General features: G+C 41.9%; 1 protein-coding gene across 1 annotated transcript in view; it reads right to left on the reverse strand.

The window, feature by feature from the left end:
* LOC136857672 (inosine-uridine preferring nucleoside hydrolase) overlaps positions 1-25,260 on the reverse strand; it is a 78,739-nt gene that overhangs the window by 15,606 nt on the left and 37,873 nt on the right. Inside the window, exons 3-4 of the mRNA XM_067136507.2 lie at positions 9,880-10,054; positions 6,406-6,519 (exon numbers count right to left, since the gene is read on the reverse strand). Coding sequence (XP_066992608.1) covers positions 6,406-6,519; positions 9,880-10,054 — 289 coding nt within the window. The remainder of the gene's footprint in view (positions 1-6,405; positions 6,520-9,879; positions 10,055-25,260) is intronic.

Here is a 25,260-nt window from a genome sequence, read left to right on the forward strand (position 1 = left end):
AGCGTATTGTTGATATTCGGCGTGCTTTGGGACTTAGTGAATCCACTGTAAGAACTATTTGTGACAATGTGGAATTAATTCGAAAAACTGTTCAATCTTTTACTAACTTAAGTGTGACTAGAGTGACCAAATCTCGCTCGGAAGCGATGGAAAGAATGGTTTGGATTGACATCACAAGCAACACTACATGCCTCTCTCTGGAGCTGCTATTCAAGCTAAAGCCAAAAGCTTGTATGCAGAGTTTAGTTTATCATACGGTAGTGTGTTTCAGTGTTACATTTTTAAATGCATAAAGTTTGCATTAAAATGCGTTTCAGAAACATGATAATGGTTACTTTTTGTAAAAATACTAAGAATCTCTGTTATTTTAGACTTAATATATGAGTAAACGGAAACCTAATCATATATTTTACATATAAGGTGACTCTTGATTTACGCGAATTCGGTATGCGCGGCAATTTCGCGGAACGTAACTATCGCGTATAACGAGGTTTACCTGTAATTGAGAATATCTATAATTTCAACAATGGAATTGCATTCTCTTTCTAATTCTTGAATTAGAATGAAATGCTGACATCAAGGAATGTTAATGCTAAAGATAAGCTTTGCTTAATCTGTTTTCAGGAAACTGAATTAGAATCTTAGTTGGTCTAAATTGAGACAAGAAAGACTTAAATGCAAGGTAACTTACATAAGTTATCGGGTATTTTTTCTATAGCAGGAAAGAGTGACAATGTTCTAAGGGGAAGGAGATTGCAGGCCAAGGGCTCTATTCAGGATCAGAATTCAGGACAGGTGTCTGTGCGAAATTGGTACGAGTCACTCCAGGTAGAACAACAGAGGGAAGATGAGGGACAGGGAACTGTTGCTGAGATGCGTGGAAGTAGGAGGAAGGGAAAAGGTAGGAAAGGGAAATGTAGAGTAGAGGATAGGAAAAGACAGGTGGAACAGGGTCATGGGAAGGAGAAAAGGGAGGAGGAAGTAGCTTCTGCAGCTATCAGGAAAGATAGGGCTGACCAGGAGGGGAGGGGATCAAATGAGGTGGGTAGGGTTGAGACTCTGGTCATGGGGGATTCCATCGTTAGACACGTGGGGAAAGTGTGTGGAGGAAAGGGAACCAGGGTAGAATGTTATCCAGGAATTAGGTTGAGGCAGATGTTGAGGAAAGTAGAAGAGAGGGAGGAGGGGAAGGAGAAGGTGGTAGTGTTTCACGTTGGTACCAACAACGTAAGGCAAGCTGATATAAGTACCAACATAGTTGGAGATGTGTGGGATCTGGTAAATGCAGCACGGGTGAAGTTTAAGAAAGCGGAGATTGTTATTAGTGGAATACTGTGTAGGAGGGATACTGACTGGAGGGTGATTGGGGATTTAAATGAGACTATGGAGTGGGTATGTGGGAAACTGGGAGTGAAATTTCTAGATCCTAATGGGTGGGTAGGAGAAAGGGATCTGTGTTCGGATGGCCTTCATTTAAACCGCAGTGGTACATATAAGTTAGGAAATTTGTTTGGAAGGGTAATAGGGAGGTACATTCAGGAAAACGGGATGGCCTAGGGAGCGGTGATAAGGGAACAGGGAACTGGAAATCAAGTAGGGATGACATAAAATTGTTAGTGTTGAACTGTAGAAGTATTGTAAAGAAAGGAATAGAATTAAGTAATTTAATAGATATATATTTACCAGATGTTGTAATAGGAGTTGAATCATGGCTGAGAAATGATATAATGGATGCAGAAATTTTCTCACGGCACTGGAGTGTGTATCGTAGAGATAGGATAGGAAAGGTGGGAGGGGGAGTTTTCATTCTGGTGAAAGAAGGATTTGTAAGCTACGAAAAAGTTAAAGATGAGACACATGAAATTCTAGGTGTAAGGCTCATTTCTAAAGATAATAGGCAACTTGGTATATTTGGAGTGTAGGCCTACAGATCGGGAAAGGGTAGCACTGATGCGGATTCGGAATTATTTGATAGGATAGTCAGCTATGTGGGAAACGACATGGAAAGAAATGTGACTGTAGCGGGAGATCTGAATTTGCCAGATGAAAAATTGGGAAGGAAATGCGAACGACAGGAAGCATGACCAACAAATGGCAAATAAGTTAATATGGGAAGGACAGCTGATTCAGAAAGTGATGGAACCAACCAGAGGGAAAAATATCCTGGATGTGGTGCTGATAAAACCAGATGAGCTCTATAGGGAAACTGAAGTAATAGATGGTATTAGTGATCATGAAGCTGTTTTTGTGGTAGTTAAAAATAAATGTGATAGAAAGGAAGGTCTTAAAAGTAGGACTGTTAGGCAGTACCATATGGCTGATAAAGCAGGTATGAGGCAGTTTCTAAAAAGTAACTATGATCGGTGGAAAACGGTAAATAAAAATGTAAACAGACTCTGGGATGGGTTTAAAGAAATTGTTGAGGAATGCGAAAACAGGTTTGTACCTTTAAGGGTAGTAAGGAATGGTAAAGACCCACCTTATTATAACAGAGAAATAAAGAGACTAAGAAGGAGGTGCAGACTGGAAAGAAATAGAGTTAGAAATGGCTGTGGAAGTACGGAGAAATTGAAGGAACTTACTAGAAAATTGAATCTAGCAAAGAAGACAGCTAAGGATAACATGATGGCAAGCATAATTGGCAGTCATACAAATTTTAGTGAAAAATGGAAGAGTATGTATAGGTATTTTAAGGCAGAAACAGGTTCCAAGAAGGACATTCCAGGAATAATTAATGAACAGGGGGAGTGTGTATGTGAGGATCTTCAAAAGGCAGAAGTATTCAGTCAGCAGTATGTAAAGATTGTTGGTTACAAGGATAATGTCGAGATAGAGGAAGAGACTAAGGCCAAAGAAGTAATAAAATTTACATATGATAACAATGACATTTACAATAAGATACAAAAGTTGAAAGCTAGAAAAGCGGCTGGAATTGATCAGATTTCTGGGGATATACTAAAGACAATGGGTTGGGATATAGTACCATATCTGAAGTACTTATTTGATTATTGTTTGGCCGAAGGAGCTATACCAGATGAATGGAGAGTTGCTATAGTAGCCCCTGTGTATAAAGGAAAGGGTGATAGACATAAAGCTGAAAATTACAGGCCAGTAAGTTTGACATGCATTGTATGTAAGCTTTGGGAAGGCATTCTTTCTGATTATATTAGACATGTTTGTGAAATTAATAACTGGTTCGATAGAAGGCAATTCGGTTTTAGGAAAGGTTATTCCACTGAAGCTCAACTTGTAGGATTCCAGCAAGATATAGCAGATATCTTGGATTCTGGAGGTCAAATGGACTGTATCGCGATTGACATGTCTAAAGCATTTGATAGGGTGGATCATGGGAGACTACTGGCAAAAATGAGTGCAATTGGACTAGACAAAAGAGTGACTGAATGGGTTGCTATATTTCTAGAAAATAGATCTCAGAGAGTTAGAGTAGGTGAAGCTTTGTCTGACCCTGTAATAGTTGAGAGGGCAGTTCCTCAGGGCAGTGTTATCAGACCTTTATGTTTTCTTATATATATAAATGCTATGAGTAAAGGAGTGGAATCGGAGGTAAGGCTTTTTGCGGATGATGTTATTCTCTATAGAGTGATAAATAAGTTACAAGATTGTGAGCAACTGCAACGTGACCTCGAAAATATTGTGAGATGGACGGCAGGCAATGGTATGTTGATAAACGGGGCTAAAAGTCAGGTTGTGACTTTCACAAATAGGAAAAGTCCTCTCAGTTTTAATTACTGCGTTGATGGGGTGAAAGTTCCTTTTGGGGATCATTGTAAGTATCTAGGTGTTAATATAAGGAAAGATCTTCACTGGGGTAATCACATAAATGGGATTGTAAATAATGGGTACCGATCTCTGCACATAGTTATGAGGGTGTTTAGGGGTTGTAGTAAGGATGTGAAGGAGAGTGCATATAAGTCTCTGGTAAGACCCCAACTACAGTATGGTTCCAGTGTATGGGACCCTCACCAGGATTACCTGATTCAAAAACTGGAAAAAATCCAAAGAAAAGCAGCTCGATTTGTTCTGGGTGATTTCCGACAAAAGAGTAGCGTTACAAAAATGTTGCAATGTTTGGGTTGGGAAGAATTGAGAGAAAGAAGAAGAGCTGCTCGACTAAGTGGTATGTTCCGAGCTGTCAGCGGAGAGATGGCGTGGAATGACATTAGTAGACGAATAGGTTTGAATGGCGTCTATAAAAGTAGGAAAGATCACAATATGAAGATAAAGTTGGAATTCAAGAGGACAAACTGGGGCAAATATTCATTTATAGGAAGGGGAGTTAGGGATTTGAATAACTTACCAAGGGAGATGTTCAATAAATTTCCAATTTCTTTGAAATCATTTCGGAAAAGGCTAGGACAGCAACAGATAAGGAATCTGCCACTTGGGCGACTGCCCTAAATGCAGATCAGTATTGATTGATTGAACCACCTTGTCTTCAAGTGACATTGTAATTGTTTCAACTCTTCTGTTCTGTGTACACACAAAAATAACCATATATAAATTGACAAATTGTCAGCTCCATGTTGTAAAGTATTGTGTAAAATGTGAGCTGGATAACCTATCCCTACTAGATCTTCATTTGTTTTCTTTTTTTTTCTCTCTTTTTTTAAACTCTGAACATACTTTCCTTCTGCTTTATGATTTATACCCCTGAAATTTGGTATTAGTATTGTTTTCTAAAAATGCAGTATTCTTGCTAAAGAACACTAATTTTTCCAGAGTAAGTTACTCAAAACATAAAACCAGTTTCAGAGGTTTCATTAGGAGTTGATTTTAATTCACTCAGTTTTGTTGTTATGTCACTTTATTTATAGTCAAAATACTGCATCAGAATATTGGATACATTTTTACACTTCCATAGTTACTTCCATCTGTGGACACATCAAAACATGAAATCCCTCTCAAGCACTCAGCAGTCATTTCAATAGCATGTGGTGCAATAATGTTATTCACTATACATTCAAGTTTGTTTCTTTTATCATGGGCAAAGATTTTTGACAATATCAGAATCGTAATAAGTTTCTTGGTGCAATATTGGTGTACAGTCCATTGATCTGTAACTAAAATGAATTCTGACTGTATGAAATGCTTGTGCTCTCAACACAGCTAACCCACAATTTGCAAGGTGTGATATTGATTATTGCTGAACAATAATATCTTATCCATCATACAGATTAAACTGCAGCTTTGCAGACTTCTTTAATGTTTTTGTATGCCAATGTGATGTTCCAAATCTGGCATCCTATTTATGACACAGAAAAAAAAATTAGTTCAGCAATACTAGAAATAAACTGCTCAAAAATATGTAGATTTAGATGAACAATTTGAACCTATCTTTATTAGCAATTGAGATAAAACATGCAGCACCAATCACTTTACATTTGACCTCAAATTCATGCTGTCTCTTATTAAAAGATGCCATGCTGTGTTTAATAAAATGTGTACAGTAGGCTTAATGCACTTCAGTGAACTTCAACCCGTTCCCAAGCTCGTCCTAATAATTTCAGCATTTAAGACAGAACACGTTATTGCCGATAAATATTAGATTTCATAATCACTAACAAAATCATGAGTTTCTGACAGTAACCTCAACAAATACACATGTTAAATACAAAATAGAACTTTACCCTCTGATTCACTTACAAGAAATAAACTAACAACAAAAATAATATTCAGAAAACAAACACTTAGGTAAATACGTGAAGCAACAACAAATAACACAGTACCATTTTGAATAATATCACAAAAGCGATTGAGAGCAAGCCAACCCACATGGCAATAGCTTCCTTAAATGTGGCATCACTGTTATTGTTGCCATAGCAACAGACCATTTTTGAGCAGCGTTAGTCAACTTTTTCTCACTGGTGGCGCTAAACGTAAGCCTTATTATAGTTGAAAATATTAATTACAATTTCTACAGCTATGTTGGCAGCCCTTCAGCAGGATGGGAGATTATATTTCTTGAAGTGGGCGGGGGGGGGGGGGTTTACAGCAGTTTTGTAAGTTATTTTAAAATTTCAGGTGTTAACTTCATATGTATTCATGTCGTTTTATTCTGTAATATTATTTATAACACAATATAGACTAGCTGGGCTCCCATTAACTTATTAACTGACTGAAGAGCAACTTGTACTTAGGTTTTCTAATCTACTGTCTGCTCTTTGTGCACACCCAAAGATTTTAACCTCGCAATGGCACTGTCCCTCATTCTTTGAGGTGATGATATTCTCTTCTGATAGAAAAAGGGAGAGGACTTACAGTTCTTTTAACAATCATGATGTTTGAATAGGTACTTAGATTTAATTTAATAATAATGAACTTGAAGGTGGTTAAAGTATGTACAAACTACCTAGAGAGAGAGGAAGAGAGATTATGTTTCCGTACCTTCTGTGCTTCCTCCAAGGATTGCAACATTGACATTCTTCAGGAAGTCTGGAGCCATGCGGATTGCTAACCCAAGATTGGTTAGGGATCCCAAAGCAAGAACTGTGAGTTTTCCTTTAAAAAATACAAAGTTGGATTTACAGTGTAAACTGATTACAAGTATTGGAAAGGAACAAACAAGCATTAAATCAAGTCCTACAAAAATAAGGGGTAAGATTACAGGAATAGGTTCCTCATATGAAGGAAAGAAAAGAAATCACATCAATACGGTCCTGGAAACGTGTGATGTGTGAGTTAACCCGAGAAGGGTGGCACGGGGTCTTTTGTGACCTGATACAAATTTATTTTGTTTGGTTGTGCTAATTCTTAAACTTAGAGACCTCGACTGCCACATACCTCTCCCCACATTCCTTGCCTCATGCCTGAGGTCATCGAAATTGTAGTGTTCATTCTTCGATAGAGGGATCATTGTCAATCGGTGCAGTAAAGTGTCTCCTTGAACCCCGCGCCACCAGTTCCGTTCGTTGGAAGTACACCAGTAGCAGTGTTCAGTGTATCCAGTGAGTTACTTGTGTAATTTTGTTAGGAATTCATTCAGTCAATCCCCTATCGCAGACATGAAGTATGAAGAGTATGAGACAAGAGTGTTATCTCTTTTACGGTCTGTGGAAGAAGTTTTAGTGAGAGCGAGGATGAAATAGAAGTAGACTATAACAGTAATATGGGATAAAGCGCTAATGAAGAAGTCATACATATTTGTGATGATCATTTACCTCTTTCTCTACGGTTTTGAACCTTAACAGGAAAGGATGGTGTTACGAAATGGACAAAACTTCCTCCCCCTAAAAACTCACATTCTCCAACCCACAACATTTTCACCCATTTACCGTGTGTGAAACTTGTAGCAAGAAGTGAATCATCACCTGAAGAAGCTTGGAGCATGTTTTCCACAAATTATAATACATTGCAACTCATTATAAACTGTATGAACCTGTGGAAAATGAAAGAGTCAGAGGAAATTATACTCACAAACAAATTACTATACATGATATGTATTGTCATGAAGATGGTAATTATTTCCAGTAGCATAATTATTTTGGAAGGACCCCTCCCTACCACCCAGGGATATACTAAAGGAATAGCATTATGTATTTACCATAATCTAAGCCTGTCAGCTGAATTCAGCAAGATAAGGTGTGTGATAAAGATTATTCCTATGCTGTTATTATTATGCTGTGAAGCTAATTAGTATTAGATATATACAATTATTTTTTATAAAATGTCATGCTATTGAGTTAATAAACCTAATATACGATAAGCCTACATAAAAATTAGTAATTTTTTTATTAGAGCAGGTTCAATCATAGTGGTTAGAAAGTGCCCCACATTGCGTCAATGAACACCACCTGTCCAGCGTTTACAGTATCTAGTAAGAACTTAATATTTGTTCTATGTTTATTGGTTGAAACTGATCCGAGACACTGATGTATTATATAATGTGTATATATCTTGGCTGAACTAAACAATGCAACATCAGCCCTCTGGGAGTGAAATGTGAAGTCTATCAGACAATACAAATTCTGTGAGGAATGTCAGAGATTGTTCAGAAGTTGATAAGGTGATGAACTGGGGCCTGTATGCAAATAGAGGGTAAGCATTTTGAATATTGGATTTAAAGAATAGCAACAAATATTTTATAACTCCAGAAACTTCCCATATTTTAATACACTAAGGTCATACTTGAAAGTAGGATAACTCAGAAACTAGGAATTTCTGGACCCCTAGTTGATATAGCCTGTTTGTATTCCCTGGATGTAAAGAAACTACTCTTGAATGTTTATTCTGAATTTTGATTACACCTTATATAAAGAGAGATAGCAAAATGGACGAAGTGAAAGTACCTCATGGGGATAACTGTAAGTACCTAAGTGTTAATGTAAGAATAGATCTTTGTTGGACTAATGACATTTACGAGGTTGTAAGTAAAGATCACAGATCAGATCATATAGTTATGGGGGTATTTAGGGGTTTCAGTAAGGATTTCAAGGAAAGGCTGTATAAGTTACTGGTAAGACCCCAATTAGAATATGGGTCCCTCACCAGGATTACTTGATTCAAGAACTGAGAAAGATCCAGAGGAAAGCAGCATGATCTGTTCCTGGTGATTTCTGACTAAGGAGTAGTGTTACAAAAATACTATAAACTTCGGGATAGGAATACTTGGAAATAAAGAGACGAGCTTGGAATGACATAATACTATAAACTTCGGGATAGGAATACTTGGAAATAAAGAGACGAGCTTGGAATGACATTAGTAAGACAAATAAGCTTGACTGGAGTGTTTAAAAGTAGGAAAGATCATAATATGAAGACAAAGTTGGAATTCAAAAGGACAAATTGAGGCAAATACTCATTTATAGGAAGAGAAATTAGGGATTGGCATAATTTACCAAGAGAAGTGTTCAATAGATTCCTGACTTCTTTGAAATAATTCTAGGTAAACAACATGCCACCTGTACCCTAAATGCAGATCAGAATTGATTGATTGATTGATTGATTGATTGATTGATTGATTGATTGATTGATTGATTGATTGATTGATTGATTGATTGATTGATTGATTGATTGATTGATTGATTGATTGATTGATTGATTGATTGATTGAAAAGGATGAACTTCCACTCGTCTATGATCTACATTTAGGACTGATTCGCTATGAATTGTTTACGTAGCTTGTTCTTATATGTTTTCAAAGAATTTGGAAAATTATTGAATATTTCCCCTTGGTAATTTATTCCAATCCCTTACTCGTCCTATAAATGAATATTTGACCCAATTTGTCCTCTTGAATTTCAACTTTATTTTTGTATTACGATCTTTCCTGCTTTCAAAAGCTCTGCTCAATCTCGTTTGTCTACTAATGTCATTCTATGCCATCTCTCCATTGAGAGCTCAGACCATACTACATATTCAGAATATATAGAGATTTGAGGATTTACGCCCAATCAATACAATTTTTTGTAAAATTGTAAAGTGAGTATTTGCCCCAATTTGTCCTCTTGAACTCCCATTTTTTGTAAAATTGTATTGATTGGGTGGAAATTATCAAATCACTATATATTCTGAACATTCAAAGTCAAATTGGAACAACAATGAAATTTATAACTTGCAAAACATACTACATAGTCGAGCATCTTGTCTACTTACTTGCAAGTCTTCCCAATCCAAAGTTTGCAACATTCATAACACTACTCCTTTGTGGAAAATCACCCAGAACAAATCGTGGTGCTTCCCTTTGGACTTTTCAAGTTCTCATGTCAAGTAGTCCTAGTGAGGGTCCCATTAACAGGATCTTTATTTGGGGGTCTTACCAGTGACTTATATTGCCCTAGCCTTTACATCCTTACTACAACCCCTAAGTACTCTCATAAACAGTGTGGTACGTTGAAATAGATGTATGGACAGCTTACATACCCTTATACTCTTTGGATAAACGCACAAGTGCATCGACTGCGTGATCCTTCTGTAAATAATCTTCCACCTTAGGTGCATCGGGGTATTCAAAGTCACCGAACCCATCCTTTCCAAAGTATTCATCTCCAGGTGGTGTTATTCTAAGTGATTTTGAAGCTCCTCTGTAAACAGGAATCTGCAATACAGGAAACATGTGCTAATTGTTTAGGCTACATCATGTTTATAATACCAATATGTTTATCAGTAGTACTGGTAGGTATTTGTTTTTATTTTTTACCATTAGTTTTACATCGCACAGACATAGGTGGCAGGATAGGACAGGGTTGGAACTGGGAAGGAAGCAGCAGTAGGCTTAAATATGTATTTTTAAAAAAATTGTATTTGTTCGGGGCATCAACCTATTGAGATCTTTTGCCCCTACTTGCACCATGTGATATGAACCTGCGTGTAACTGGAATGGAAGAAGTGTAGAGTGTGGAATGTGAGGAAAGGATGTTAAGGACAATACAAACACCCAGTCCCCAGGCCAGGGATATTAATAATTTACAATTAAAAACCCCTGACCAACCCGGGAATCGAACCCAGGCCGCCGGGTGACAGGCGGACGCGTTGCCCCCCACACCGCGGGACCGGACTAATTATGTACGAGGGTTGGGGCAAAAATCACGGCAACTATTTCTTTTTTTAAATTGAAGATACCAGTCCGGTTGGAAAATATGACACATAGAGATGAAATGACAAGGTGTTAAGTACATGTGTGGACAATGAATAGCACTGCAATATCGTAACACACTAATTTATTACGGTAGTATACAGGGCAATATGGCCTTCCCGGTGCAAAAGAATGACAGCACAGTACGCATAAAGTTGACATGAAAAACCTGGGCCTAAAGACCCTCAAAGTAGTCCCCTGCTACTGACACCCACACCACATGCTGCCAACGATGTGGGAGGCGCTGAATACCATCTGCCTCAGCATTTGCCGCACCATTGTGAATTGGGTCACCTGTTGGCGTACAGCATTAGCAATGTCCTCTCGTGTTGCAACCCCGCCTACCACGTAGAGGTTCCTTAATCTTTCGAATGAGATCAAAGTCACAGAGCGAAATGTCGGGAGAGTATGGTGGGTGCTCCAATTCTTTCCATCCCCAACGTCACAGTAGCTGCCCTACACACTCTGATTTATGTGGTTTTGCATTGTCGTGCAGGATTTTTGCACTGTCCACAAGATCCGGATGTTTCTTCCGAACGCCACGTCGTACCTGTTGCACCAGGAAGTCCCTGTACTCGTAGTACTGTGCGGTCACTGTTCTGCCATGTGGAAAAAAGTGGCAAACAATGACACCCCTGACGTCATACACGACGATCACCATCAATTTGACTGGGGAAGGATTCCGGCAGGCCTTCTGCCTCCTTGGTGATCCAGCATGTCACCACTCCGCGGACTGACGTTTCAGTTCTGGTTTGTATGCCCTGGCCTAAAATTAATCGATGGCGATTATTCGTGACAAGAATTGATCGCCATGTTGTTGCCAGCGTGCAAGGTGGTCGGAGCATACTGCATAGTGCACCCACCTTTGAACTTCCGTCAGTGCATGTGGTACCCACCACGATGCGATTTTGTGCAGTTGCAGCTCATTACGCAATATCCTGTGGACGGTGCGTTTCTCGATGCCACTTGCCCTCTCTAACTCCAGTAGCGTCCATCGTCTGTCTTCATCCAGGAGCTGTTCGATAAGGGCACATGCCACGTCGCTCCACACACTGACAGGTTGTCCCGAACGTTGCTCATCACTGGTTGACACACGTCGTCCTTGCAGAAACTTTCCTACCCACCTTGCTACTGTACGGTATGGTAGGGCATTATTGCCAAGGGCTTCCACTAATTCACTGTGACGTTTCATCGCATTTCTCCCTTAAAGAACGGCTATTTTGATGTAAGGGCGCTGCTCAACACGGGTTACTTCCATCTCGCACGACACTCCCCAACCGACTGATTTCACAGCCCTCGCTGTGCTACTACCAGCTATCACAGAGCCATCTGTTGTTCTGCATACACACTATGCCTGCAGAACTTCCACACGACACATATACGTTTGTGATCCGTTCACATATCTACAAGAAAAAGAATAGTTGCCATGACTTTAGCCCCAATCCTCGTATATAAGCTCGCCAGACAAAAAATTAGTCATCCCTGAAGAAATCATTATTGTGTAACTCCGCCTCTGGACTTGATAATCGCCTGAATTCGGTTAGGAAGTGACGCCGCAAGATTTTACAGGAAGGTCGCATCTGACCCCAGGGGCTCACAACTTGGGAGCGTGGGTTGGCGACCACGGGACCCATAGCTGAGTCTTGGTATTGCTTACACTTACATGTGCCAGGCTTCTTCGTTTCATCTATTTTATCCGACCTCCCTAGGTCAACTCTTGTTCTTTTCCTACCCTGACTGTAGTAGATATTGAGGCCTAGGGAATCTTTCATTTTCATGCCTTTCGTGGCCCTTGTCTTTCTTTAGCCTATGCCTTCATTTTTCGAAGTGTCGGATTCCTTCCATCTTTCTTCTCTGATTAATGTTATTTAGAAGATGGTTGCATAGTTGTACTTCCTCTTAATACAATGATCACCACCACCACTACTACGTCGCATCCGGTTAAGCTACTCGTTGAGGATTTGATCGCGCAATTCCACCAATGCTGATGTCGGCGTTTTACCCGTTGTTCCAACGTGTCACACAGATTTTCAATGGGGTTCAGGTCAGGTGATTCTGCAGGCCAATCGAGATGTAATAGAGTGGGTGAGTGTTCATAAAACCAGTCACATATGAATTCAGCCAGATGAACTTTGCTGCTGTCATCTTGAAAAATCGGGGTATCAATAGCATACAGGTACTCTTCATGCAGATGTTGACTGAAAGGCAACACCTGATCATCCAGAATGTTTATAAACATGCTGGTTCATGTTAGTGGTCGCCTCAAGGAGTGGGCCCAATTCATGTTACGAGAAACGCCCCCAAAACATCACAGGCTCACCTCCGACTTGAACCTGACCTTGCACACATCCAGGATGAAATGCTTCATTTGGCCTTCGGTGCACTCGATGACGTGCGTCATTGGAATACAGGGAAAAACGTGATTCGTCAGACCACATTACATTCCGCCAGTCAGCTACTGTCCACGTTCGATGATTTCTAGCCCATTGAAGAAGCGCAGCTTTATGTGCCTGTGTGAGCAATGGCCTCTTGCCAGGTGACCGACTCCAAATATTCATTGCATGCAGTTCCCGTCGCAATATTCTCTCGCTATGAGGTTGGGGTGGACTTTCATTCACTGACTGACGTAATTCCTGTCGGGTTTGGAAGCGATTTTGATTCACAAGCCGTGAAACGCGTCTCCGGTCCTTCTCAATCAGGATCGTTATCCGACCACAATTCTGACGTCGTGTTTCGTGGCCATGTGTCGTACACCATTGCTTGTACAGTAGACACGTTGAACAGTCCGCTGCGAAACACCAACAAATCCAGTAACTTCACGCACCATATGGCCATGAGCATGGCCTAACACGATTGCCGCTTTTGGGCACTTGGTCGCATCCTTACATCTACCCATGTCGACATACACTGTCCGCTTGAAACATCAATGTCTCACTGATCGCTACGGCTCAGGTGGAGGCAGTGCGCGTGCGGTTGAGCACGGGACTCGTTCGCTGCGTCATCTGCACAGGCTTAACGATTCATCTGTGCGTGCACACTAAGGTGACTAACTTTTTGTCCAGCGAGCTTATAAGGATTGGTCAGTTGAAATATAGACAGCTGGCAATGCTGCAAATAATAATAATAATAATAATAATAATAATAATAATAATAATAATAATAATAATAATAATAATAATAATAATATGGTTTTCCGTGCTTTTCCATTTTCACACCAGACAAATGCTGGGGCTGTACCTTAATTAAGGCCACGGCCGCTTCCTTCCCATTCCTAGCCCTTTCCTGTCCCGTCGTCGCCGTAAGACCTATCTGTGTCGGTGCGATGTAAAACAACTAGCAATAATAATAATAATAATAATAATAATAATAATAATAATAATAAATACCGAGCTCGATAGCTGAACTCGCTTAAATGCGACCAGTATCCAGTATTCGGGAGATAGTGGGATCGAACCCCACTATCGACAGCCCTGAAGATGGTTTTCCGTGGTTTCCCATTTTCACACCAGGCTAATGCTGGGGCTGTACCTTAATTAAGGCCATGGCTGCTTCCTTCGCACTCCTACCTCTTTCCTGTCCCATCGTCGCCGTAAGGCCTATCTGTGTCGGTGCGACGTAAAGCAACTTGGAAAAAAAAAACGTATGACCTGAGCTACCGTGTGCAGACATTTTAATTTGACACCATCTGGCTGTCTGCTCCTCAGTTTCGTCGTTCTCTTTTATTGTAAGAGCCTAATAGGTGGTGGAGTAAACTGAATCTCTCTTGGGCGTCTATGATTGAGTTTTAAGAAATATGTCGCCAGAGTTTTTTTTACATGCCGACATTGTAGAATATGGAGTGTCGAATGGACTTCTTGCCGCCCTTCAAAAATCCGACTACCTCTGCCGGGTTCTAACCTACATATTATTTCGGGATCCGATGGCCGACGCTCTACCTCTGATACATTGCAAATAACGGAAGGGAGAGCCAAGAGGTGACAACACTGCATGGTTTTATATTTGTCGTGGCAGCTCAGAATATGGTCAGTCTGTGACACGCATCCACGAAGTAGAGGAAAAAGTTGAAGCAAAATTCGTATTTAATGATAGGCCCTACTTCCATGGGCGCCGACTAAACGGAGGCAACAGGGCATGTGCTCCCCCACCCCCCGCCGCCACCACCACAACCAAAGAAACTCATCTCTGGGGAACATGGTCTATCTATTAAACACATTTGTTAGATAAATATTAAACACTCAGACGGGAGACAACGCAACACATCATACATCACAGGAGAATCCTCCCTATAGGAGGTCTGCTCACTCCTCCACAGCACCTTTTCTTCTTTTGATCGGCCGGGTGACTCCTCCACCTTTAATTTTTTTTTTTTTTTTTTTGCTAGGGGCTTTACGTCGCACCAACAACAGATAGGTCTTATGGCGACGATGGGATAGGAAAGGCCTAGGAGTTGGAAGGAAACGGCCGTGGCCTTAATTAAGGTACAGCCCCAGCATTTGCCTGGTGTGAAAATGGGAAACCACGGAAAACCATTTTCAGGGCTGCCGATAGTGGGATTCGAACCTACTATCTCCCGGATGCAAGCTCACAGCCGCGCGCCTCTACGCGCACGGCCAACTCGCCCGGCCACCTTTTATTTAGCACCCCGCCGCACTAAAAAAGCAAATCGGCTGATACCAAGTAGGAAGTTGGCCTACTCATCATGTATAGCTGTAATATTGTCGACGTTAACCCTTCCTACTATGACCACGATATCCTCAGCAAACTCCACGCAGAGGGCATCCCAGCTAGCAGCATGTCCAGGATAATGAACGGCTCTGATCCAACCCCTCTGGTCAGTGTCCAGCTCCCCACCGAAGACAACGTCCTGAGTCTTATCAGCAACGGCGCGTATATATACCGACCGCAACACCCAGTGGAAACTAGTCCGTGGTACACACCATCACCGCCACCACGCCCACTGCAGCCGTACTATCCCCGGGGACACTACAACAACAGTCTTCGTCCTATTTCTGCACTACCACCACGACATCTGCCCATAACCTTTCCCACATTCCTATCACAACTGTAGCAACGTCCCATCATTCACCAATTATGACTTCCACTCTCGCTCTACTTTCAGTACCAGCACAACCTAGTCCTTGGTACATATCACCCCCGCAACCTGACGCAGCATCTACTACACTCGCAGCAGCCGTCCTTCCACCACCACCAGCATTTTCCCGAACCGAAGCCGAAGCATCCGCTATGCCTGCCACACCATCTGCAGCAGCCGCATCATCGCAGCCACCACCACGTCTTGAACAGCTGTGTTACCCGCGGCGTTGACCCTTCAATCACCGACCACGAAGTACTCCGGGAACTCCATAAAGACGGCGTCCCAGGCCGTCGAACCTTCAGAATCCAAAACAGCAACGGTCCAACGTATCCCGTCCGCCTACATCTCCCCATCGTAGATGATGTACAGCGCCTCATCCAACGCGGAGCCTATATATACCACCACCTTCACAAAGTAGAGGCATCTCGTTCCCTACCCCACCCTTCTAATAGACATCCCCCCAACAACATACGTCCTCGCCCCCGGCCTGCCACAGCCTCTCCTGTATTTCCACCTCATCAACCCGTCAATCCACCCCTTCCCCCAACTAGCTTCTTCCTTCAACCACCTCCGCCTCTCGATCTCACCCAACTCCTCATCACCTCATCGTACAATGTCTCCACAGCCTTACACCTCCTAACCTTTAATTTCCACCCTAGTACTCTCCTCTGAATTTTCACTCCTTACATACATCCCCATGCCTTTGCTGGCAGGACCTAGTGTTTACAGTGCACTATGTCTTCTGGTATAGGCTAGAGCAATTTTGTTACTTTCATAAATCTGTCTCTGTCTTATCCTTGGCTTTGACAATATGAAAGTGACTGAGGTATGAGCGATGCTAGTAATGCCAATTCTTATGCAGCCAGTCCCTGCTATGAATGGTGTGAAAATGTTGCTCATAGGGTCGGTTGGTGCATGCATATCAGTGGCCTTGGCAGACTGATATGTAATAGCAACTCTGGCTCGGTGAGGAAAGCAACGGGAAACTACCTCACTCCTCATTTCCCTAGTACGCCTCTTCAGTGATGCCTAGGCCATCTATGACAGCTGATGGCAGAGCTGTTGAGGATCCCACCAGCGGAATCGCTGACGGACTGAACATACATGCATACATACATACATCCCGGTATTTAAATAATATCCGCGCACACCTCCTCATTCATTACTTCCAATTACCCTCTTAACCTATCGCTCCTTCCCCAACCAGCCGAAACTCCTGGCCAGGGTGAAGGCGTTACCTTCAAGGTGGCCCACCCCTCCCCTTCAGGGAGGGGAATGAAAGCATCTAAAAATATTGAAGGTGCTATATTTGAAAAGCAAGTATCAGTTGATTATATATATATCATGGAAACTTTTACTGTTGGAATTCAGGACAGTACTGCCAACCAGATTTTGATCCACAATGACTACAGCCAACTCTTCTCAGAGGTAAGTTTTCAGACCTTGCCAGGCAGAACATTGTCCAAGCGGATAGATTTAATGGTGCAGTGATTTTTTTATGGAATTTCTACAGGGTTGCTATCATGATTTTTTTTCATATTCAAAAGGCTACACAGAAACATCCTTTCTCTAGTCTGCACAGCCTAAAACCTTTTCTACGATCGACGAGTCAAGACCGTCTCAATCTAGCCATGCTTCATATTCACCCTGAGATAATCAGTTCTATAGACACTGACCACATTACCAACGAGTGTAGTACTTCGCAACATTTTTGCTGTATACGAGATGAATTAAATCACAGTACCTAACTTTAGGTCATAGGCTAAATGGAATATTAGGTAATATGGTATGTGTTCAAATCGTGATATAAACTGCAGTATGCAACAAAATATATGACAGAAACTATTGCTCATCTGCTATGCAAGTTTCCCTAGCTACTAAGTATTTATTTATTGTAAATAATAGTTTGACATAGTGTGAATTCAGTGTCATGTTGAAAATGAAAACCTACAACCTGTTCTCCAGTCATTGACCGGGTCAGGGATGTAGTGAATGAAACATATATAGGCTGTTATTGCAATGGGGTCGCCACTCCCAAGGTGATTTATTAATGAGTGATAAATGCTATGAAATGATAATGGAGAGTGTTGCTGCAATGAAAGATGACATGGAAAACCGGAGTACCCGGAGAAAAACCTGTCCCGCCTCCGCTTTGTCCAGCACAAATCTCACATGGAGTCACCGGGATTTGAACCACGGCATCCAGTGGTGAGAGGCCGACGCGCTGCCGTCTGAACCACGGAGGCTCAGTGCCATGTTGATTTCTGCAATTACGGTTATCATGGCAGAGGAGAAGGTGTTTGTCATAGAACATTATATCCGGTCATAAGGAGTGTGGCGCCAGAATTGGCGGAGTTTGCTTCGTGTTTGGAGCGGTTCAATAAGGAGGCACCAAGCAACATAAGAACGTTACCTGCTGTTGGCTAGTTTTGTCATACAGGATCAGTCTTATGTCAACGGAAGGAGACAATAGGGCACCCAAGAACCGCCACCACAAACAAGAAACATGGATGAATTCTGCAACAGGTGTAACAGTTCCCAAAGCGTAGTCTATGACCAACATCGTAAACGCTCTGTTTGAGCGATAGATCTGCTTGGCGGATGTTTAAAGGTCTGGGTGGATTTGCGTAGCCTACTGCATTTAAGTTGCTCAACATGGGCGAGCCCGATTACAGTACTGCAGCCGAATGTTGTCCATGACGTATGAGGACCCAGATTTCTTCTACAAGATATGGTTTTTGTGTCCGTACAGCAATCTTTGTTCATCAGGTTCAATAATCTTCAGAAACTTTATGAACAACGTGTGGCATGTGATGGTACATAGTTTGAACACATACTGTACCAACGCAATTAAATAACATTTCAGTGTCATTTGTTTTGCCGCATATATTACTAGTGAAAAATACTTAGAGCATTTAAGTATTGTGTCTCCACGTGCTTTCAATAATTTTCGTTATCATGAAAACAGTACCTGTACGGGAATTTACAAAATTTGGCGCCTATGGTTACTTCCGAACGAATGTTTAATGCACGGTTTAATGCTTGTGCAAAGAAGTTGCTTTGGCAGGGAAAATGGTCACAAAATGTGCCTGAGCTCTACGCTGTAGCAATGTACGCCAGCACGCTGCAAACGCAACTATGCATAGTAGGTGCTGTTTTCGCTGGGGTCTTAAAGATCACCCGCCCTACAGCCAAAAGCTTTCCTTTTCGACAGTCACGTCTTTGTTCTGCTGAATAAAGCGCTAGAGAGCAAACGTTTCACTGTTTATTAAGCAGTTTCTGATGATGTGGAAGAGTTTTTTTTTTACAAGTTGCTTTACGTCGCACCGACACAGACAGGTCTTATGGGACGATGGGACAGGAAGGGGCTAGGAGTGGGAAGGAAGCGGTCGTGGCCTTAATTAAGGTACATCCCCAGCATTTGCCTGGTGTGAAACTGGGAAACCACAGAAAACCATATTTAGGGCTGCCGACAGTAGGATTCGAACCCACTATCTCCCAAATACTGGATACTGGAAGCACGACTGCAGCTATCGAGCTCGGTGTGTGGAAGAGTGGTTCAACGTTCAACCAGCGTTCATTGTGTAGGGTATAGAGGAACTTTTTGAGCATTGGGGCAGGTGTCTATTATCTGTATGCTGTCATTTTGAAATATGTTGCTGTATGTTTCCAATATTTCTAGTGTTCATTTCTATCGAGCAAGTGGCTGCGTGGCTTGGGTCACGTACCTATCATCTTGCATTCAGGAGATAGTGGATTCGAACCCCACTGTCGGCAGCCGTGAAGATGGTTTTACGTGGTTTCCCATTTTCACACCAGGCACATATTGGGGCTGTACCTTAAGGAATTAAAGCCACGGCCGTTTCCTTCCCACTCCTAGCCCCTTCCTGTCCCATTGTCCCATAAGACTTGTCTGTGCCGATGCGACGTAAAGCAAATCGTTAAAAAAAAAAAGGTTCATTTCTAGACACCAGTTAATGTTTCAATTGATCAAGGTATGTATGCATGTATGTATGTATGTCCATCGTCTGTGACCAGCTATGTAGCGTAGTTAGGTGCTCACTTCCTAAGCACAGGGTTGTTGGATGCAATCCAGGCACAGTGAATTTCCACTTGAGATTATCGATGTTTACTGACACGTTAACGAACCTCTTTTCAGGGCGACAGCATGATTTTGAAAATATCTCTGAAAGGCTTACGCCAAGCTGTGCATGCTTTAAATGAATTACTGTTAAACAGTGCACTTACTTCAGCCTCATTCCTCTGCACACTCATCTTAAATGGACAATTAATTTTCCATCAGTGTTCCTAAGTACATTTCTCATCTTAAATGGACAATTAATTTTCAATCAGTGTTCCTAAGTACATATCTCCGTTTCGTTGCATCAGAATTTTGTTTGAAGCCGTGTTGCTGTAAGGAACGCAAAGGGTAGAATCACTTCGCTATGTACTTTGAACAGGAGCATGAATGAGAGACTGAAAAACTTCTCTTACTTTTTTTACAAGCTGTTTTACGTCGCACCGACACAGATAGGTCTTACAGCGACGATGGCATAGGAAAGGGCTAGGAGTGGTAAGGAAGCGGCCGTGGCCTTAATTTTCCTGGTGTGGAAGTGGGAAACCGCGGAAAAGCATCTTCGGGGCTTCTGAAAGTGAGATTCAAATCAACTATCTCCCGAATGCAAGCTCACAGCTGCGCGCCCCTAACCGCATGGCCAACTCGCTCGGTTTCTCCTAAATCATACAGAATACAGTAATTGAAATAATAATAATAATAATAATAATAATAATAATAATAATAATAATAAGCACTACAACTCAGCAGTAAACCCCTCTGTACTCTAAGCCTCTGAGTGCTTCTTGATGAACCGAAATGGCTCACTCATGAAACTAGAACTTAAAGAGAGGAAAATCTTGAGAAGGATACTAACTAGGACCCATAAGAGAGGAGGATGACACCTACAGGATCAGGCACAACAACGAGCTCTACGAACATCAGAAAGGCATAGTCACATGTACGAGGAAAAAGCGACTGACTTTCTACGGAACCATGACCTGCCTGAAACCCTGCAGGCTCACTGACAGAATCCTCACAGTGACAAGTAGGGGAAAGGCTTCCATGACCAAGTGGATCACCCCAGTAAAATCGGACCTGGAGGAACTAGAGATCCCATTAGATACCAAAGAGAACCGATCTCAGTACCGACAGGCCATTCTACAGGGAGTCTTCCCACTGTCCCTCACAAGCAAAAATAGTACAGGGACGGATGGAAGGAAGCAGGCACACAGCCAGAAAATGAAAGCATACTGAGCCAAGAAATAGTAGAAGACCATAGCTAAGAGTTAAGACCAGCCCCATGGTCCCTAGTAGGCCAAAACGAACAACAACAACAACAATAATAATAATAATAATAATAATAATAATAATGCGACGTAAAGCCCCTAGCAAAAAATAATAATAATAATAATAATAATATGACCTCAGTTACAGTGTGCAGGCATTTTGGTTTTATGCCATTTAGTCTACTTGCGTGCCATTTTCGACGTTCAGAAAAACGCATCTCTGTTGGGTGATCTATTGTTCTTTAATTAATTTTGAGGTGTAAACGCCAAATGGGTCACCAGATGTTTTACATGTCGACATCGTGTTACATGGACTTTTTTCCATCCTTCAAAAATCCGACTACCCCTGCTGGGTTTGAACCCGTGTTCTTGGGATCCGGAAGCTGACACCCTGCCACTGATCCAGAGAGGGAGCTATCCAAATATTGACAATATTGAAGAAAATTCTTCATTAAGATTCGGTATTTATTATAGTAAACGTCTCTCCAGGAAGACTCGCGCACGAGTGTTTTCCATTCTGGTAAGGGATTCATTTTGATATATGCAACACTGAGTTGGCATAGTTAAAATCCTATGATTTCTTTGAACTTGACGTTCGCAGTCAGCTCTTTCTTTTGATAGGAACATTATTGCAGGTCCGCCTCTGTGGTGTAGTGGTTAGCGTGATTAGCTGCCACCCCCGGAGGTCCGGGTTCGATTCGCGGCTCTGCCACGAAATTTGAACAGTGGTACGAGGGCTGGAACGGGGTCCACTCAGCCTCGGGAGGTCAACTGAGTAGAGGTGGGTTCGATTCCCTCCTCAGCCATCCTGGAAGTGGTTTTCCGTGGTTTCCCACTTCTCCTCCAGGCAAATGCCGGGAGGGTACCTAACTTAAGGCCACGGCCGCTTCCTTCCCTCTTCCTTGCCTATCCCTTCCAATCTTCCCCATCCCTCCACAAGGCCCCTGTTCAGCATAGCAGGTGAGGCCGCCTGGGCGAGGTACTGGTCATACTCCCCAGTTGTATCCCCGACCAAGAGTCTGAAGCTCCAGGACACTGCCCTTGAGGCGGTAGAGGTGGGATCCCTCGCTAAGTCCGAGGGAAAAACCGAACCTGGAGGGTAAACAGATGATGATGATGATGATGACATTATTGCACCTTTAATAATAATGTTATTTGCTTTACGTCCCACTAACTACTTTTACGGTTTTCGGAAACGCCGAGGTGTCGGAATTTAGTCCCGCAAGTGTTCTTTTACGTGCCAGTAAATGTACCGACACGAGGCTGACGTATTTCAGCACCTTCAAATACCACCGGACCGAGCCAGGATCGAACCTGCCAAGTTGGGGTCAGAAGGCGAGCGCCTCAACCGTCTGAGCCACTCAGTCCGATTATTACACCTTTTGTTAGGTATTTGTTTACAGCCGTTTCACTTACGTTGGGCTTTTTGTCCTGTGGGCGGATATTATTAAGTGGGTGGGTGGTTGGGCGAGCAGTGTGTGTGCTTCAGCCACAGTAACGTTGTAGTAACGTTATTGGTCGTGAAGGCCAATGCCGGGCGGAGGTCTACCTGTTAGTTTCGATCATTGCGGCGATACCCGAGTTCGAAATGGAATCTGACTCGAGAGAGCCAGTGGGAAGAACAGTGTTTTGTTGTACAAGCAGGAGACCAAAATTCCTGTATGTGGGCAATCTGTCATATCGAAAAGGTACAATGTAGAACTCCACAACAAAACGAAACATTCGCATGAGACTGTTGTAGAGGGTAATCAAATTAAAATGGTTAAAGGTTTTTTTTTTTTTTTTTTTACAATTGGCTTTACGTCGCACCGACACAGATAGGTTTTATGGCGACGATGGGACAGAAAAAAGGCTAGGAGTGGGAAGGAAGCGGCCGTGGCCTTAATTAAGGTACAGCGGCAGCATTTGCCTGGTGGGAAAATGGGAAACCACGAAAAACCATCTTCAAGGCTGCCGACAGTGAGGTTTCGAACCCACTATCTCCCGAATGCAAGCCCACAGCTGTGCGCCCCTAACCGCACGGCCAACTCTCTCGGTGAAGATAAATTTTAAGTACTACTTTCAGAAACTCGATTAACAGAGAAAGTTACATAACATTACATCACTGCGTAAAATCAAGCATGGGACCAATGACCTAGCTGTTAGGCCCCTTTGAACAACAAACATTATCACAATCAAGCATTAAACTTGCTGAATCATGTATTACGTTTTACTGAATGACTATCAGGAACTTTACTTTTCTTAGCGGAAATTTTGTCGCTCCCATCCAAGAAATTGATAACTGGACTATCGTAGCTTGCACACTTAAACCCTGTATCTTCGTCAGTTGTAACACAAACATTGTAATGCGTCAGGTTTCTTTGAGTGTGTAAATATAGGAAAATAAAACCATGTCTGTTAATATAATAATAGTTGTACCGGTTGGTACACCCCGACCCCGCAAATTTAAATATTGCGCCAGTTGAAAAACTCCTCTACAGGAGAAAGCCTGAACTTTAACAAACTGTATTAACTCAACGGTTTCTCGGAAGATGTCACTATTGTAAATTTGGTAATTTTGAAGTGTTCTGAACTGTGTCTATTTCGATTTGTGTTTGTTTATTCCGTATCAAGAAGTGTGGACATTCTCTTCTAGATGTCTCTACAGAGAAAAGAGTACGATTGTGCACTCTGGTGCGAAGTGAAGGGACTGTTCTTGAAGAAACTTTGTATTCATAAGTTGTTCTTTGTTAAATTTCTTTCTTTTATTTTTTGGGTTGGCAATATTAATCCTTCTGTCCGCCAGTTTTGAACTCAGCCAATCCCGAAATTCTTTAATTAATTTTCAGCCAATCATGTATATCTTCGTCGATATGGATGTGCTGCTATTAGTTACCCAATAAAATCGTGTGGGTGTGTCTACTTATTCCTGAAAGGCCTCGAATTCTCCACGAGGGTATAAAAACTGCTGATTTTCTTGTCTCGGTGCCACTTATGTAACATCTCTCTTAGTGTGTGAATATGTAGCAGGAGGCGGGAAGCGCCTCTTTCTTCAAGCAGAAGTTCTTCAACAAGGTAATGGCCTGTAAATTCTTTATTTCTCGCTAGCTCAGCAGTTTAACTCTCGGGGAGGGTTCGAAGCCTTTAATATGTAACCTATTCCTTTAAAATGTAAATTCCCTTTCTGTGTATGTAAAAACTTCAAATCTCTTTTACTATAAAGCGGGGATGGAGAGTGCTTCACCCTCTCGAACTCCCCTTCATTGTGAATTTGAGGTGACTATGTTTTCGTAACCGTTTTTCTCTTCCTTCTTAAAGTCTTAAACTCATTTTGCCGACTAGTCACCTCCATAGACTGGGATTAGCCCCTGTATTATCGGCCTATCGCCACATAGGTTTTTAGACAAAAACGTTGTGTAGGAGTGCAAGTTATCGCCTCCATTCTATTTTGCATTATGGGCCAGTAACTTAACCTGATGTTTGTTTTCCTCATGTAAAGGCCCTGTAGGTTGGGTATCTAATACCCCTGTTTTCTGGTGTGCCTTGAGGGCAGTCTGAAGTGAACGTTGTTGCGGCCTTTGAGAGGCTTGTGAAATTGAGAGCGGGTCTGCTCTTTTCCTTAACATTGTAATTAGGAGCAAGTGCTCCTTGTATTTAGGTGTTTTCTGCCCTTTAGCAATTGTGATCATGAGCTGAGAGCTCAGAAAGTAAACTTGGGGCTCGAAGCCCAAATTTTGTAATGAGCTGTAATTTGTTAATTGTTGATCTGCTACTTGGTACCTGTTATACTCTGTTATTTGTTGATTTTGAAAAGAAAATATAACCTTTGTTAAAGTTTTAAATTAACTTTAATTTTGTAGTTGAGACCCATTCCAGCCCGCACCTTCTTTCACCTCTAACTACCACGGAGATCTCCGTAACAATAGTAATAATAATATTAGTTTGATGTCCTACTAACTACTTTTAAGGTTTTCGGGGACGACGAGGTGCTGGAAGGGTGTCCCGCAGGGAGTTCTTTTACTTGCTATAGCTCATTCCACGTTAAGAAAACAGTATTGCTCTTACGGACCTACAAGGAGTGAACGCACCCCCTTTGAGACACCCATAATTCCTCGTGATTGAGGGGTATTATACTGTACTTTGTAATGTAATGAAAGACAGATAAAAAAAGGATGAGGCATTTTTGCTCGTGAGTTATTAAACTAACTACATAATATTTTATTTTTCTTACATATATTCGTAGGGAGGAAGA

The sequence above is a fragment of the Anabrus simplex genome, chromosome 1 (assembly GCF_040414725.1).
Source record: "Anabrus simplex isolate iqAnaSimp1 chromosome 1, ASM4041472v1, whole genome shotgun sequence".
NCBI lineage: Eukaryota > Metazoa > Arthropoda > Insecta > Orthoptera > Tettigoniidae > Anabrus > Anabrus simplex.